The sequence below is a fragment of the Sciurus vulgaris genome (assembly GCF_902686455.1).
Source record: "Sciurus vulgaris genome assembly, chromosome: 11".
In the NCBI taxonomy this organism is placed as follows: domain Eukaryota; kingdom Metazoa; phylum Chordata; class Mammalia; order Rodentia; family Sciuridae; genus Sciurus; species Sciurus vulgaris.
In genome coordinates, this window is record NC_136472.1 from 19,973,752 (window position 1) to 19,992,417 (window position 18,666).

At 35.0% G+C, this 18,666-nt stretch overlaps 1 protein-coding gene across 1 annotated transcript in view; it reads right to left on the bottom strand.

Annotated features, from left to right (window-relative positions):
- Nucleotides 1-6,229: 6,229 nt before the first annotated feature.
- LOC306639724 (uncharacterized protein) overlaps nt 6,230-18,666 on the bottom strand; it is a gene marked incomplete at both ends in the record, with an annotated part of 34,124 nt that continues 21,687 nt past the window's right edge. Inside the window, 2 exon segments of the mRNA XM_079103492.1 lie at nt 6,230-6,850; nt 6,854-7,200. Coding sequence (XP_078959618.1) covers nt 6,230-6,850; nt 6,854-7,200 — 968 coding nt within the window.

The following is an 18,666-nucleotide window of genomic DNA, read 5'->3' on the forward strand; positions in this document are numbered from 1 at the left end:
TCTGCTCAGGTTTTTGACACCATAGATTAGTTTTGCCTCTTACAGAAACTTATATAAATGAAACCATAAATAATGCACTCTTTTATGGAAAGATTTTTTTTAAACCAGCAAAATAGTTTTTTGCTATTCATTACAGGTATTGTGCATATCAGTGGTTCTCTCCATTTTCTTCCTGAGGTGCATTTCATTGTATGTATACTGGAGTCTGCTCATTTTTTCTATTGATAGACATTTGAGTCTTCTCAAGTTCTTGCTCATTATTCACAAAGCTGCCTAAATTGTAAAGTGCAATTCTATAGTAATAAATACACTGTAGTTCTTGGACAAATAGCTAGGAATGGGTTTGCTGGGATATGTTTTAAGTGCATATTTACTTACTTGATGAGCAGTCAGACTTTATTGGAATCCAGGCCTGGTGGTGCACACCTGTAATCCCAGAAACTCAAAGGAGGCTGAGGCAGGAGCATGGCAAATTCAATGCCAGCCTTAGCAACTTGGTGAGGCCCTAAGCAACTCAGCATGACCGTGTCTCTAAATAAAATGTAAATAAGGGCTGGAAGCATGTCTCAATGGTTGAGAGTGCCTAGGGTGGTTCCTCAGTACAAAAAAAAAAAAAAAAAAAAAAAAAAAGAAAAAAGAAAAAAAGAAAAAAGAAAAACAGAAAAAGAACACTTTATTGGATATATCATTTTACATTCCCTTCAATCATGCAAACCACATATATGTCTAATTTTTCTCACTATGTGCAATGATTTTCACCTGGTCCTTAGTATCACATTCCCTTTTCTATTGTATTTCAGTATCCTCCTGATTACTAGCTCAGCCTCTGTTCTTTAAAGGATTCAGAGATATCCTTCAAAAGCACAAGCCACAAATTCACAAATGACTTTCTCTTTATATTTCTGACCTCACTTGCCATTATTCTCTTTCTTTTTCACAAAGGAAGGGATCCTTGATTTTCTTCCCACGGAATAAATGTATCCCATTTGCACTTGCTGTTTCATCTGCTTAAAACTCAACATCTGCTTAGAACCCAATCCCTGAATATATAAGCAGTTTGGTATTGTTGGGATAGGTTTCCTAACCTTAGAACTATAGATATTTGGAGTTAGATCAGAAGTTTGTATCTCTAAGGAGCTGTCTCATGCATATGAGACTGTTCAGCCTTCAACCAATCCATCTTACACGTATGGCACACATTGAGGTGGACCAGAAGAAACACAGACACAATTCACACTTCATGTGACTTCTCCACAAGGAGCTAATCTCCTTCCAGGAGATTCTATTCTCACTCCAGTGAGAGTGACACACAATTTCAGTAGCACTTTTCTGGAAGGGAGAAGCAGCGATCCACCTGTTTATACACCACCATTTACAGAGTTTAATATGAAGTACATTGATTATCTAATTTACACTAAACTACACTGTTCAGTGTGAGTATGAATTCATGTTATAAATCACTATGAATCCTGAGTGATGGAATTAATGTACTATTCTTTTTTCACATTTGAGATGAAGACAGGAAGGAGGAGAAAAAGGAGCAGAAGGAGGGTTGAGGAGAAAGAGGAGGAAAAGAAGAAAAGGGAGGAAGAGAAAGAAGGAGGAGGAGCAGTAGGAGAAAGGAGAAGGAGAAGGAGGAGGAAGAGAAGGAGCAGGAAGAAAAATAATTCTCCCTCCATGTTAATTCAGGACATGTGCTTCCTTTGGGTAATTTACAACCATTTGGAGTTATATGTTAACTTCTGCTTTGAATTAAAAATCAAGGAATTCACTTTGTAGTGAATGCACTTCCCCTTCCTTTTGATTGGCAATGTCCATGTACAGAATACGTTTCAGAACTATGTCATCCACTTTATTCAGTTGAGGATTACTGAACGAATTGTCCATGCTCCTCAGTGACCATTAGACAGAAACTGCTTGCATACAGGTAGTGTGTCATTGCAGCCCTTGGTCTTCACCCCTCAACTTTCTACTTCACATATATGCCCACAAGGTCACACACCTCTTTTCTCTCTCCATTATTTGAAAACTTGTTTTTCTAATTTCCTATCTTCCAACAGTGCTGTGAAAGAGTAAATGTGAACCTCAATTGAACAATATAAAGAAGGGAGGCAGAAAAAAAGTTGGTTGACTATTCAATGATCCAGTTCATTGATCTGCAGTTGTGCTGGTAACATCACAACATGAATAGAGTTTCAATCCCATCTCCCCTACTGTTTTTCACAATTCAATAAAAAGAAAGAATCGAGAGGACGTGGGGATGGTGAATATGGGGAGAACACAATATAGGAGGTGAGGAGCTGTTTCTCAGAGTGATAGTCTGGCCTTTCTATCTCTTTCATCTTTCCTATGCTTGAACAAAAAAAGATTCAGCAAATTTTATTTCATATTTTTATAATTATAACAAAATTAAATTCTATCATCATGTATAAAAACAATAAAATTTAAAAAATAATAAAAAGTAAAGTGATGTAACAACAAAAGTTGTGAGTAGAATTGTAGTTATCAGCAGTTGGTTAGGGTGTGTGTGTCAGGGGGTGTAGAGCAGGAAGCATTGGTCAAAAGAGAAACAAGTGATATATATGAGGCACAAGTTAAAGGCATCCATTGTCCAGCATCATGCCTGTAGTTACTAAGGGTGGGTTTAATTTTTGAAAAGAAAGTAGAAAGACAAATACTGCAAGTTCTCATCTACATGTGGAAATCAAGAGTGGAACTCAGAAGCAGTGCTGTAGCATGGGAGTTACCAGGTGGGGAGGGGCAGGGGGAGGGACAGATGTGGACATGTTTGTCAAAGGAGGATTAAGTTTCCTTTACATAGGAAGCACATGTTACTGACATCCATTGTGTAACTGTAAGTATTTTGTAACAATGTGTAATATTCTTGAAAATTACTTACAGTAGAATTTGTTTTCATAAAAAAATGAAAATTATCAGTTAATTATAACACAAATTTAAATAGATCAAATTAGTTATTCTAAATGTCTACATATTTCAAACCCTATTTCATATGATAAGTATATAAAACTTTTATCAACTAAACAAACCTTATGTGCAAAATGTATAGGGTATATGCCAGGCTGACCAAAGATTCCCTTCTTTTTTGCTTAAGAAATACTGCCAGGTGTGGTGGACATGTCTGTAACCCCAGTGCCTTAAGAGACTGAGGCAGGAGGGTTACAAGTTCAAAGCCAGCCTCAGCAACTTAGGTAGGACCTCAGTGACTTAGTGAGACTCTGTGTCGGAATAAAAAATAAAAAGGGCTGAGGTATGGCTCAGTGGTTAAACACTCCTGGGTTCAATTTCTGGTACCAGAAGAAAAAATAAATACCAAGGAACTTAGTATTTTCTTAGGTTTATATTGTCACATTAACACCACACTTCACTATTATTATTTGCTACATTTCCATTATAATATTAAATTATGTTCACTGAATAAAATAAAAATATGATTAGTAAATACCTATAGTGTTTATACCTGAAAATACCAACTTTCATTAATATATTTGAAAACTCTGTTTTACAAAAAAAACAGATAGCCACACTAAATTGTTTATTATGTTCCTTATGTGCACCATAGTTTTTAACTCTCATGACAAATCAATAAAATAGGGTTGATTTTAGTATACAGTTTACAAACAAAGATTTTAGCCCAGGATTTGGATTCATGTAATCCAACTTCAGAGCTTGCAATTTTACATGATGTTCACCCACGGATCTTGAAGCTAGAATAAACACAGTCCCTGATCACCACATTGTCTACCTAGAGGTTCCTGCTTTTAGACAATTAGCAGCTATGTTTGAATTAATGGATACAGTAGGACAGAAGCATTGATCACATTGGCTTAGGAAACTTAGAGAACTTGTTAATGAACCTCTGGCATTGGTAGAGCAAGCTCAAAAACTGTACTTTCTCTGAACTTTAGAGTGTAGATGTCTAACTTCTCCATGGAAATATCAATTTTTATGTTACTTGTGTGAAACATAATTATAAAAACAGCAACACTTGTTCTCCAAGTGAAAGGATAATTAGAATTAGGTTTCTGATTTAGGTGAAAGGACTGATCTCATTGAAAGTGTCCATTGAATACATATGGTGTCCCAGAAATTTAAAATATGTTATTTTCCCAGTTTTACTTTTCTTTTAAAATGGACAAAAAAAATCATTCCTATTTATGTAATATGGAACCACATAAACCTTTTAACCTTTTTTTCTCCTACAGAGTTACTTCTTATTTTATAATCCTACTTTTAATTCTGCATTTTATCCACATTTTAGTATTTTCATTTCTTCTAATCCTTTGACCTTGCTTTGTTCTTACAAAATGAAAATCACTATGAACCCTCTATGTAATGGGTATGTGCATAAGTTTTTTTTTATTTTTTTGTGATCAGTATAATAAAGGAGTACATTAGAGAAGTTTATGTCAGAATCAGTTCATTTCCTGGGTCTATAAAGTATGTGAGTGTCTTTGTGAATGAGATTACTTGAAAGTAACTTTTGACAGAAGGATATGGTTAATACTGGTAAAGATTTCTAATTAAGTTATGAGACACCATATTAAAAAATTAAGTGGAATTTAGTCACAGATACTAAAGAAAGGGTGCAATTTCCTACAGGGAAATCAATGTGTATTTATAATGTTCATGATATAACTAAGACCTGTGCCTCTGAGGTACACCTCTTCATCTGTTCTTTTCCCCAATATGTGCTAAAAATTTCAATGGCAATTGTAATTTGTAAAGCTATTCGACCCCTTTAGTACTGGTGTGTGTGTGTGGGGGGAGAGAGAGAGAGAGAGAGAGAGAGAGAGAGAGAGAGAGAGAGAGAGAGATCAAATATAAAGGAAAATAATATGAGAAAGTGACTTCTTTCAGCAATAGTGGAGTCCCCCTGGCCCCACTATCTTGACACAAGTGCTCTATTCTCCCAGTGCCCATGGTAATTTCATTTAGTTTTTCAATATAGTCAAGTTTAAACAAAAAAGATCATATCTTTTTTTTTTTTAAATCAGTTTCTACTTTTCTTCTTCTCAATTTGAGAAAATATGCTGGATCACTGTCATATTCGTAGTTTTTGTGTTGTTTTGATTTTTTTTTTTTTTTTTGAGGTATTGGGAATTGGAAGCAGGGGCACTTGACCACTGAAGCCCATCTGCAACCCTAATTTGTATTTATTGACAGGGTCTCTGAGTTTCTTAGCGCCTCACATTTGCTGAAGCTGACTTTAAACTCACAATCATCCTGCCTCAGCCACTGGAATTACAGGCACGTACTATCAGTCCTGGCTATATTTATAGTTTTTATTTAGCCGCAACAATATCCATTGTTTCGCTTTTTTTTTTTGGTGCTGGAGATTGAACCTAGGGTTTTGTGCATGCAAGCACTCTACCAGTTGAGCTTATACTCAGTCCCATTGTTTTACTTTTATTTATCCTAGATTTAGAGTTATGGTGCTCAAACTCCTATACAGTAATCATGTATGATACTCATCTCAAGACATTGTTGTACTACATTTTACAGATGACAAAAACAGTATTTTGATTTAACAAGCAAAAGTAAAAGAAATATACAGTTTAGAATAATTTTTATGAAATACAACACTAATTCAAACAGATGAAATTTCTGACACAAAAACCAGTGACAAAATTAAATGTAAGTTCTTGATTCCATGAGTTATCTGCTTTGCCCTGTGTGTGTTCAAGACAGTCAACACATTACTAAAAATGGGTGAAAGAGGGAAATAAAAATCACAATGAACTGCGTGTGCTTTCTGTAAACTATAAATTTCAAGAGCTCTGTGCTATAGCTGTCTCTCTTGTCAGGAAATCACAGTACAGACTGACTTGACATTTACAGCTTATGCTCAGAATTGCAGGAATGAATTTAGGAAATAAAGAGTTAGACTAATGATGTCAGGGACACTAATGGTCTGATGTCAGAGGCAAAGAAAATTCAAAGGAAATAAGGTACTAGTCAGGGTAGTGTGTATATAAATAGGCAGGTCTTGGAAACACAGGGGTTGGGGAAAAAAGTGAAAGTGTAGAGAGAAAAGACATTTCCTCCTAACTACCTGCAAAACGATGATGCTATAGAATTTATAATGACTGTCATGTAGAAAAATTCAGAACCCGCACCTGAAACATAAGTACACTTTACTGTAACAATTATCACAAATGATCATGTTTTGTCATTCAAATCATAATAAATAAGAGACTGGACTCTCAATTCATCGCTTGCTTTCTGATGCAGTTTTAACACACCACAGCTTTCTCATGGCATTTTTCACCTCTGCATTTCTCAGAGTGTAGATGAGTGGGTTGAGGAAGGGTGTTCCAATGGTATAAAACACCAACACCATCTTGTCCATGGGGAAGGTGGTTGGGGGGCATGTATATATGAATATAGAGGGACCAAAGAACAAGACCACTACAATGATGTAAGACGTGCAAGTGGATAGGGCTTTTCTCCTCTCTTCTGCACTGTGATTTCTCAGTGAATGCAGGATGACAATGTATGAGATCATCAAAATCATGAAGCTGTTTGAGCAAATTGCCCCACTGTTAGACACCACCAGCAGGTTCAAGACATAAATTTCCACGTAGGCGAGTTTCAACAAGGGCTGCAGATCACAGCAGTAATGGTCAATCAAATTGGGTCCACAGAAGGGCAATCTCAAGGCCAGGATAACCTGAGCAGTGGAATGCATAAAAGACCCTATCCAGGCAAGAATAATCAAGATGAGACAGACCTGCTTCCTCATGATCCTTGGGTAATGAAAAGGCTTAAAAATGGCCACATAGAAATCAACAGCCATGAGGATGAGGACAAAGATCTCCATGCAGCCAAATTAGTGCAATGCAAAGATCTGTGTCATGCACTCACTGTAGGATATGAGTTCCTTCACAGAGAGAGCATCCATAATCAGTCTAGGGGCTGTAGTTGTTGAAAAGCAGAAATCAGTAAAGGAGAGATAAAACAGGAAGAAGTACACGGGGCTCCCAAGAGACCGACTGCACCTGATGGTCACAATAATGAGCATATTCCTGGCTACAGTACCCACATAAAAAATTAAGAAGATTAAAAAGACAATTTTCTGCCTCAGAGGATCCTGTGTCAATCCTAGCAATATGAACTCAGTCATGTTGTTCTTTTGGTGCATCATCTCACTTGATGTGCAGACATCACAAATTTGAAACCCTCATTCTGCATTGGAGGAAAGAAGAAAATGTAAAATAACTAAATTTGTAGTTCAAATATATTTTCTCAGTCATTCATCTGTAACTTTCCAGTGGGTTATCATTCACAATCCTGTGAAATTTTCTGAATATAATTGAATTTCTAGAATTCATTTAATGCATTCACCAGATTGCATATGAAATGAATGAAACAGGGAAATAATGAAAAAGTAAGTGCTTCTCCAAACAAAGTAAATATTGCTTTAGTGGATTTGGTATGAGCAGATAACCCTCCAAGCTGAATGTGTTTCCTCAGTCTGTAGCATGGAGTTGTAAGTGTCAGGGTCGTGCTTTGCAACAGAGAGAACACTTATGCTGGATTGGCTGCAATGGGCTTCAACCTTGCTGGACCCCAGTAGTAGCATTCAAGCAATCTTACACAATATTTTGGAGATCCCATTTTGAATTTTTTAAACATTTGAGATTGCCATCCTTAACCCAGTATCTCTTTGCCCTACACATATAAGACACCTATAATAATTTTGAGCAAATTTATAGGTGTCCTACAAAATTTTATATTTTCATAGATATCCTATTTATAGAAAAAAGGTGATAATGTTTTTTTTAATAGAACTTAAACACACACAGAAAGAGAGGGAGACAGAAATAATGGACATAAAATTACACTTGTGTAGAGCCAACTGTTCAATGTGATCCAGTATAGGACATTTTTATCTCTTGCCTTGAATAAAACTTACCTCACAATTTATGTAGTTCTTTTCAATTGTAAATTCAGCCTCTATTACACTGTGGTTTCATCTTTTAAATCATACTTGTTACTTAAAATTAAATTCTTTCCCTTTTGTTATTTTTCTGAGTCCTTCAGAAAGTTTCTGTAAGACCTAAGGAGACCCTGGGATTAATACCAAGGAAGAAGAAGGAGAACAATCACCGTAAATCAAATAACCCTTAAAATTTCAGGTACAGGCAGCACCAGGGAATCAAACAATAATCTCTGTTCTGGGTATAGTACCAATGGCCTATAATCCCAGCAACTTGGCTGAGACAGGAGGATCTCAATTTCCAAATCTTTCTGAACAATTTAGTGAGATTCTGTCTCAAAGTCCAAACAGTTTTTAGAGCCCTGCATGCGGTCCACAAGGAACATTGCTGACCAGTACCTGAGTTATAACTGTTTATGTCTGTGGCAGGTGGTCAAAGCATGTTTCCTCCATGTTGCAGAATAAAGCCCTACTTCCTCAAAAAAAAAAAAAAAAAAAAAAATCAAAAAACACAAAACAAATGGCCTGGGAATGTAGTTCCAGGTTAGATTGCCTCTAGGTTCAATCCTCAGTACCATGAAATAGAAAGAGAGAGAGAGAGAGAGAGAGAGAGAGAGAGAGAGAGAGAAGGGGATGAAGAAAGAGGTTGGGGGAAGAGGAGAAGAAATAGAGGAAGAAAATAAAATGATCTCTGGTTGCTTTAGTCATAAACTCTCAAAGAAATTCTTACTAAATGTAACTCTCCCATATTCTATACCCTAACTTCAGGGAAGAGCATATAGACACAAAAAGGAAATTAATATTCAGTTTAATTTGCAAAATGTTTAAAAAACCTTTTTATTTTCCTTCTAACATAACATACTTTCAAGCTAAAGATATTTGTAAAAATGATAAAATATATTTGTAACTTATGTGCCATATTAAAGCATCAATTCTTCAAATACAAATGGATTTCATAGGTCATTAAAAAAACAAAAAGAGAAAAAAAAACAGGACACAACAGAGGGCAAAGATTCAATTTTAAGAGTTTTTTTTCTTTTTTATTCAAAATATAAAGCATAAGAATGGATGCTCAATTTCATTCCCAGGTTAATATATTCCAATTCCAATTCCAATAGAATGTCTTGTGCTCCTCTATGGGATGGTTAAAGCATTTGTTTTGGTAACTGACTCTTAACAGATGGTGCTGATCAATGTGTGAGAAACAGTTTCACCTATCTTTGATGGGAGTCCAAGTACTTGCAAGCTCAGAATGTGATCTCAAAGCCTGATTCTCACAACTGCATCTAGACCCTGATCCAGAGCTTCCTCTCCAGACACAGCCACTCAGGCATACAGACATGTGGAGTCCTTTCAGTGGCAGCAAAACATAGGAAGCGATTTTAACTCATCAAAATGTCAATGAATGAATCAAATATTACATTTTTTACACAAACATGAACTAAGTGTATATTATATATTAGACACACTTGTTTCTAAAATATGTTGTAAAATGAAATTTATGATTTCAGTACTGTATTCTCAGAGTGGTAAAATATTTGTTAATAGGAAAAATACATGTGACACACATATAAATACTTACAGAAATGTATTGTATTTGGATTATAATCATATTTATAGCTTCTGAGAGAATATTCCTTTCTTGACATTTGAAGTGTGAGGAAGACCTACTTTAAAATTAGTATGCATTCTGGCAATACTTGAAAAATATGTCATCATGTGTTGATCCATATCTGTATGCATTGGTACATTTAGACAGATTAACATGCTGAAACAGTTGTATAGCATTATGTATATATACATTTTTAAAATTATTTTGTAGATATAAGAATAGTGTATGTTGTCATGAAGAAGCACCATAGAAATAAGAGATTTCTTTTTTTTTATTTTAGATGTTGATAGACTTTATTTTTTTTCATTTATTTATATATGGTGCTGAGAATCAAACCCAGTGCCTCACACATGATAGGCAAGTGCTCTACCACTGAACCACAACCCCAGCTCAACAGACTTTTAAAGATATAAATCAATAGTGTTGCACACTAGTCTATACTTAGTTGTAACTGAGGGAAAGAGATTCTGCATCCAACTATAACAATAGGAACATCATCGCCAACAGCATTACCTAGAACACCCAAAATAGACATTATTTCCATATATCTGTTAAAGCTCCATCTATCAACAACCATAACTAATAGTTCTCATTTCCATCTGGATCTTCTTTGCCTGTTTTCTGTTTGTTTGTAGTTGTATTTATATTGTAAAGCACTCCTAGAAAAAACCCTAAAGGTCCTGTCCTGCAACAAGGGCCTGATAGGTTAGAAACTGGCTGTGATGTTAATCTGATTCATTTTCTGCAAGTTTTAATACAAGTAAGTGAATACCAACTTGGGCAAAATTATGCAAGGTAGACCGTTCACTTGCCCACATTCCAAAGTAATTTAGAAGTCACTAACTCAAGTGAGAATTTGAAAAGTGTTTCCAAATCAATGCCTGTTTATTCTGGAATCAGGATGTCTTTGTTCTCAACAAGAAGCTCATGTTTCCATCTGCATGCAAGAAGGCAGACTGAGTTGTTCCAGAATCATTCAGCACTTTCTGAAATCTGCCCACACACAGGATTTTCACTAGGACTTGCCTCACCTTTCCATTCCCTGGAGGTGTATTCCATATGAATGACTCAAACCATAGGAGTCCTGGAAAGAAGTTCTCTCAAGTGTCCCTTCCCTCTCAGGAGAAAGACAAGTCAGATGTGATAAAGAACTACTCTTCAAAAAAAAAAAAAAAAAAAAAAAATTAAAAGAAAAATGAATGACTCTTCAATTTACGAGGTAAATGGGTGGCCTATTTTTGTAATTAAACCTACAAGTTTGTGTGATGTGAGACTTTTGGCTAGGAAAAACCAAAATCCAAAACAAAACCCATGTGGGACCTGGATCTTTCTTTCCAATACTATTGTTCAATAAAATGACCCAGCCTTCTTGAAAGAGTATCTGCTTCCAGACCTGGGCTCACAGAGGAACTAGAGCATGTTACAGTGGTAGAGAGTGAGGATGTGCTGAAACACACAGGCCCACAGTGATGGCCATGAGGGAAGGGGACATGGGTCAACTCAAAGAGCCTAGAGGGGTCAAAGCTGTGAAAATGTAGCAGCAACAGAAGGAAACAGTACTGAAATATAACCTGGAGTAAAACATGTGCATCCAAGAGTCCACAATGTTATAATTAAAAACATAACTAAGTAAATAGAGAAGACAGACTTGTATGAATGTAAATTTGAAGTATTTAGAGAGAAGGTGCCCTGGAAGGTTTAGAGGACACACATGCCTCTTCTTGTAGACTATGTATGCATGGTGACCTCCTTCAAACAAGAGAGTACGGAATGGAGGAGGAATGGCTACAGAGGGGAAGGTGGTCATGGTGCCTCACCAAGTGGGCAAGGCTCCTGGTAGGTGTGAATCACACTGATAGCACACACCCACTGATGTGATGAAAGTGAGTTTGTATCTTTTACATTTCTCCCCACATCCATAATCCCAGGCTGTTGTAGGATGCCATCCACATTATCTGGCTTGCATTCCTGAAAATTGCTGTGGTCTTCAAAAACAAAGTATGGCAATTTTCCCTGTCAAGATATGTTGAAGGAAAGGTGAAGACTAAATCAACATGTTATCTCAGACAGGATTCTGGAGAGGGAAAGAGCAAGAGTTAAAAAATAAGGAGATCTGAATACAGCATGAATCTCAGTTAATACTTATGTCCTGACACTGATTCATTGGTTTTGAAAAATGTTTCCCATTCATATATTAAGCATACATTTTTCCCATGGAGATTATGTATGGTGAGTTTTCAAAATACAATTTTATTGAGATTAAATTTTTGTAAAATGAAATGCAGACCTCAGAAATATATGATTTGGTTAGTTTTGCTACTTTAATATTTTCAAGTAACTATTAAAAAATTTAGGATGCAAAATATTCCCAATAACTCAGGGAGTTCATTTTTGCTCTTTTCCAGTAAAAACATCTCAAATCCACCCAGTATTCTGATTTTTATCACTTTATATTCATTTTGGCTGTTGTAGAAATTCATAAATATTAAACATCCGTGTTGAATGGTTTGTGCCTAGCTTTGAGATGTATCAGGTTAGTGTAGCAGTAATGCACTAGCTTTATTTGCTGAAAAAATGTTTCATTGAATGGGACAATTTCTGATTATAAAGTGCACATTTGCAGTAACATTATTATTATTAAGATTTTTTAATCTGAGTTTACTATTATTTTTTTCTTTCCTTCCTTCCTTCCTTCCTTCCATCCTTCCTTCCTTCCTCCCTCTTTCTTTCTTTCTTTCTTTCTTTCTTTCTTTCTTTCTTTCTTTCTTTCTTTCTTTCTTTCTTTCTTTCTTTCTCTTTCTTTCTTTCTTTCTCTTTCTTTCTTTCTTTCTTTCTTTCTTTCTTTCTTTCTTTCTTTCTTTCTTTCTTTCTTTTTTTCTCTCCCATCTGTTCTTTTCATTCTATTGAACGATTGAATAGTGGTTTTTATTTTTATATTTAATTCTTCCTTTCCTACTGGGTTTAAAGATTTACTTGTTCTTATTGTTCTTCCACTAATATAGTCAGGGATTATGATAAAATATTATAACAAAGAAGAAACATAATTAAGTGTGGTAGTTATATAAAGTAATCACCTCTTATCTTTGATTAAATACACTACTTTCTATGTGATGTAAGACTCACTCTAGTGGGATTCCAGTTACCCTTTTATGTGCTATGTTCTATCGTCATATTTTTTTTGGCAACATATGTTTTCTAAGTAGTACTTCATTAATTGTTGTGTTGACTGTACTCAATTTTATTACACAAAGTTTTTATCTATACACAATTGTTCACTTTAGTGACATATGTCATATTTCTTCCTGGAGCACCTGGTATATGTTCCCCTCTCCACTTTTTCTGAAACTCCATTTTTATCGAGGTTAGAGTTTTGATTCCGACGTGTTCTACATTGGATCGTGGCTTAGTTTTAAAGACTTTTTGTCCTTGGTATTCAATTTGTATTTTTTCTACTGACTTTTCTTGAAATGTACTGATTCTTTTTTCTTTACTGTCTAATTCTTCTCAAAACTATCCAAAGATTATACATTTCAGACTTTTATTATTTCTTACACGTGTTTAGTGCCCTACATTTCCTAGTCAGCCGTGTTTCAGCAATACTCCACCAGTGTTGATCTGTTACATCATCATTTTTATTCATTTTTTTTTAATTCTCTTGAGATTTTCTTTTTTATTGAAGGATTATTTATTTAGGAATCTGTTTACTTTCAATTCTTAAAAGATAAAGGAAATAGGTAAATATGTACAGGGGAGTTTTTCTCACTCATTAAGAAGTGTGTACTTGTGATATGGCTTTTGTGGGTAAATGGGTGGAAATGGAGAACATCATTCTAAGTGAAATAAGGTAGACTCAAAAAAGTCAAGAGTCAAATGTTTTCCTTCATATGTGGAAGTTATAGCAAATTAAGATGAAAACGGGGGAATCCCATGAAAATAGAAGGGAGATCAATGGAGCAATTGAATCAGTGGATTGATGGGCGAGGAGAGATGATTGAAACAAAGAGGAACTTCAGAATGAAGTTGACCAAATAATGCTATGAGCATAAGTGAATGCATCAGTAAATTCCACCATTGTATGTTTATAAAACAACAATTTAAAAAATAATAAATGCAGAGAAGAAAGACCAGTTAGAGTACAGGTAGGGAAATGGGGAAAGAGGGAGAGAAGGAGGAAAGGAAGAAGCAGTGGGAACTGAAAAGCAGCAAGACGTATTTCATGCACATATGATTATGTCACAATGGTCCCCACTGATATGTAAAACTTTAATGCACTCATTAAAATAAAAATAAACCTAAAAAAAGGCAAAAAAGGAACATAGATGTTAAGACACCATAGACATAGAATTATAGAATTTGCATTCAGGTGTCTAACTTCAAAAGTTCTACTGTTACATTGTATTACCCTTCTTGAAGTTAAAATATGCACTAATTATAATCACTGTACTGCTCATCTAAAGTTTCTAGTCTTTTAGGACTTTTGCAATAATGTTTGAATTAAGGATAAAATAGGGTATAGACATTTTCACTCACACTGAAGACTAAAAGAAGTGGTCTAAAACCTTAGTTCTGCCAGGCACTTTGGGGCATACCTGTAATTCCAGTAACCTGGGAGGCTGAGGCAGGAGGATAGCAAATTTGAGGCCAATGTCAACAACTTAGTAGGACCCTCAGTACTTACAGAAACCTTGTCTCAAAGTTAAAAATAAAAAGAACTGGAGATGTTGCCTAGTGGTAAAGTACCCCGGGGTTCAACCCCAGTGTACAAATAATTATAAATAATAATAAACAACACAATAAATAATGATAAAATATAATTTAGAAACTAATAAAAATAAAAACTTTTTTCTGATTATTAGCAGGGCAATCTCAAGAAATTTATACATTTCTCTAAACCTTAGATTTTCATTTGTAATTTCTTAATAGAAACAGAAAACTTTGTACTGTTTGCTGAGGCATAATTATATGATAACAACAATAACAAAAAGAACTGGATACATATTAACCTCTCTACTTATTCTTTAAGTGAAAAGATAGTTTGAATTCATAGTTTTAGCTGTATTTATATGAGAGATCTGGTCACTTTGAAATTTTTCATCAGATGTATATGGTATCCTGGATTTATTTTTAATTTTACTTCACTTTAACAGTTTTGTTTTTTCATTTTTTAAAATTACAAATAATAATCATACATATTTATGGTGCTTTGAATTGCATAAATCCATTTTTCTTTCTCTAGATGTCTATTTCTTATTGCATAATCTTCTATTCATTTTACTCTATATTTTAGGTACATTTTAGAATATTTTATTTTTTTCTATACCTATGATTTTGATTTATTATTCTAAAATGCAAAGCATTATGAGCCTCACAGTGATGTGTGTGTGTGTTTTTATGTATGTGGCTTGTATTACATAGGAGTAGATTAGATGCGTTTACCACATAATCAATTCATTGCAGACTCTATAAAGTATATTACTGTCTTTATGTGTGAATTTACTTTAAAACAGTTGTGGCAGTAGGACATGGTGAATAGTGGTAAGAATTTTTCAATTAAATTATAAGGGGCAGTATAAAAAATAAACTGTTATCAAATTGGTAACAGTTACTAAAAATGTGGTACCATTTTCTACACTGAAATCAATGAATATTTAAAGTTCAGGGTATAATCTGAGACCTGCACCTCTAATGAACCAGGGTTCACCTGACCTTCTGCCCATTCTGGACATGAAAATTTCAATGGTAATTCTAATTTGTGAATCTATACAATCCCCATGTAACAGATGCATAGAGAAATAACAAAAAAGGAGACATAGCAATATAAATAGAGAAAGGGGCTTTCCACGGCAGTAGTGGGTTCTCCCTGAGTCCACTCTCTAGACACAAGTGCTATATTTTCTGAATGTCCATGGTAATTTCATCAAAATCATTCACTTGAAAGAAAATAGGTCATATCATTTTGGGGCTCACATCAGTTTCTACATTTCTGCTCCTCAGTCTGAGAAAATAGCTTGTATCTCTGTATTTCCAATTTTTACTTAGCTTTCAAAATAATCACTGTTTTTATTTTATTTGCAATTGATTTAGAGAAGTTTTGCTACAAGTCTTGAACACTAATTTTTTATCTTTTATTTTTTTATAGTCTGCATTTTGATTCACTTTACACAAATGGGGTACATAATTTCATTGCTATGGTTGTACACAATGTAGATTAATACCATTTGTGTAATCATACATGTACATAGGGTAATGATATCTGTCCCATTCCACCATTTTTCATACCCCCTCCCTCTCATTTCCTTTTGCATAATCTAAAGTTCCCCCATTCTTCTCTCACTCCCCACCCTCCCACCCCCATATATCATTCTCCACTTATCAGGGAAAACATTTGACCTTTGGTTTTTTGGAATTGACTTATTTCACTTAGCATGATATTTTCCAATTCCATCTATTCATTTGCAAATGCCATAATATTATTCTTCTTTATGGCTGAATAGTATTCCATTGCGTAGATATACCAGGGTTTCCTTATCCATTCATCTGTTGAAGGGCATCTAGGTTGGTTCCTCAATCTAGCTATTGTGAACTGAGCTCCTATAAACATTGATGTGGCTGTGTTACTGTAGTTTGCTGATTTTAAGTCCTTTGGGTATAAACCGAGGAGTGGGTCAAAATGTGGGTCTATTCCAAGTTTTCTGAGCATTCTCCATACTACTTTCCCATGTGGCTGCACCAATTTGCACTCCACCAGCAATGTAAGAGTGTACCTCTTTCCCCACATTCACTAATTTTGTAAAAAGCCAAACAAAAGAGAAAAACCCTGTATATCTCAATTCCATTTATAGTCAGTTCTTAAAAAACTCACAATGTTTTGATTAGTTTAGCAAAGGTAAAAGAAATATATAGTTTAGAATAACTTTATATCAAAGGAGACTCTTATTTAAAAGGATGGAACTTTCTAAAGACAAACCAGTCATAAATGACATGGGTTCTTCTGATACCATCAATTAATTTCTTTGAGAGTGTTCAAAGACACTTGCTACCTTACTGGGAATGCCTTACAGAGTGAAGAATAAAACACAATGGACTGACTGACCTTTATTTATCTATACTCATAAGTTTCAACTGCTCTAATAGAATAAATGTTTTCTCATCAAACCAGAGTGAAGATTGATGTGACTTGTAGTTAATGTTCACAAGTGCCAGAAAGGAACTCTAAGGGAAAGAAGGAGTCAGACTAAATATGTGAGGGTTATTTATAGTCAGAGGACAAAACACAGAAAACTCTAAGGAAATCAGGTACATGATTTTAGAATGTAGAGTAGTCAGGCCCTAGAACAACAGTGACTGGAAAAGAAGAGAATCTTCAGAGAGAGAATATTTTCTCTAACTTCATGATTTAATTTCCAAATTAGTTCTATAAAAAGAAAAAAAGAGAGATACCATGGAATTCATACGGCTTTTCAACTAACAAAATTAAGAACTAACAAATATATATGTAAGTACATATTACTCTTACAATTATCAGAAATGATCATATTTAATATTCATAGAGATTCAGTCATATCATATCTGGATACATATGAGGTTGAACCCTCAATTCATCCCTTGCTTTCTGATGTCATTTTATTTTATTTTATTTTTTTAATTAAAAATCATAAATTTACATAGGGCAATGTTGATTGATTCATTCTGTTAGTTTTTTCCCTTCCCCCCCTCCCCTCCCACCCCTCTTTTCCCTTTATACAGTCCTTTCTTCCTCCATTCTTACCACCCTCCTTATCCCTAACCCTAAACCTAAAACTAACCTTAACACTAACCCCTCCTACCCCCCCTTATATGTCCTCATCCGCTTATCAGTGAGATCATTCGTCCTTTAGTTTTTTGAGATTGGCTTATCTCACTTAGCATGATATCCTCCAATTTCATCCATTTGCCTGGAAATGCCATAATTTTATCATTTTTTAAGGCTGAGTAATATTCCATTGTATATATATATGCCACAGTTTCTTTATCCATTCATCAACTGAAGGGCATCTAGGTTGGTTCCACAATCTTGCTATAGTGAATTGAGCAGCTATGAACCTTGATGTGGCTGTATCTCTGTAGTATGCTGATTTTAAGTCCTTTGGGTATAGGCCAAAGAGTGGGATAGCTGGGTCAAATGGTGGTTCCATTCCAAGTTTAATAAGGAATCTCCACACCGCTTTCCAGAGTGGCTGCACTAATTTGCAACCCCACCTGCAATGTATGAGAGTACCTTTTTCCCCACATCCTCGCCAACACCTATTGTTGCTTATGTTCTTGATAATCGCCATTCTAATTGATGTGAGACGAAATCTTAGGGTAGTTTTGATTTGCATTTCTCTTATTACTAGAGATGTTGAACATTTTTTCATATATCTGTTGATTGCTTGCACATCTTCTTCTGTGAAGTGTCTGTTCATTTCCTTAGCCCATTTGTTGATTGGATTATTTGTATTCTTGGTGTAGGGTTTTTTGAGTTCTTTATAGATTCGGGATATTAGTGCTCTATCTGAAGTATGAGTGGCAAAGATATTCTCCCACTCTGCAGGCTCTCTCTTCACAATACTGATAGTTTCCTTTGCTGAGAGAAAGCTTTTTAGTTTGAATCTATCCAGCTGTTGATTTTTTCCTTTTATTTCTTGTGCTATGGGAGTCCTGTTAAGGAAATATGATCTTAAGTCAACAAGTTGAAGATTTTGGACCTACTTTTTCCTCTATACGATGCAGGGTCTCTGGTCTGATTCCGAGGTCCTTGATCCATTTTGAGTTGAGTTTTGTGCAGGGTGAGAGATAGGGGTTCAATTTCATTCTGTTGCATATGGATTTCCAGTTTTCCCAGCACCATTTGTTGAAGAAACTATCATTTCCCCATTGCATATTTTTGGCACCTTTGTCTAGTATGAGAAAATTGTATTTATTTGGCTTTGTGACCATGTCCTCTATTCTGTACCATTGATCTACCTGTCTATTTTGGTACCAATACCATGCCGTTTTTGTTACTATTTCTTTGTAATAGAGTTGAAGATCTGGTATTGTGATACACCCTGCTTCACTCTTTCTACTGAGGATT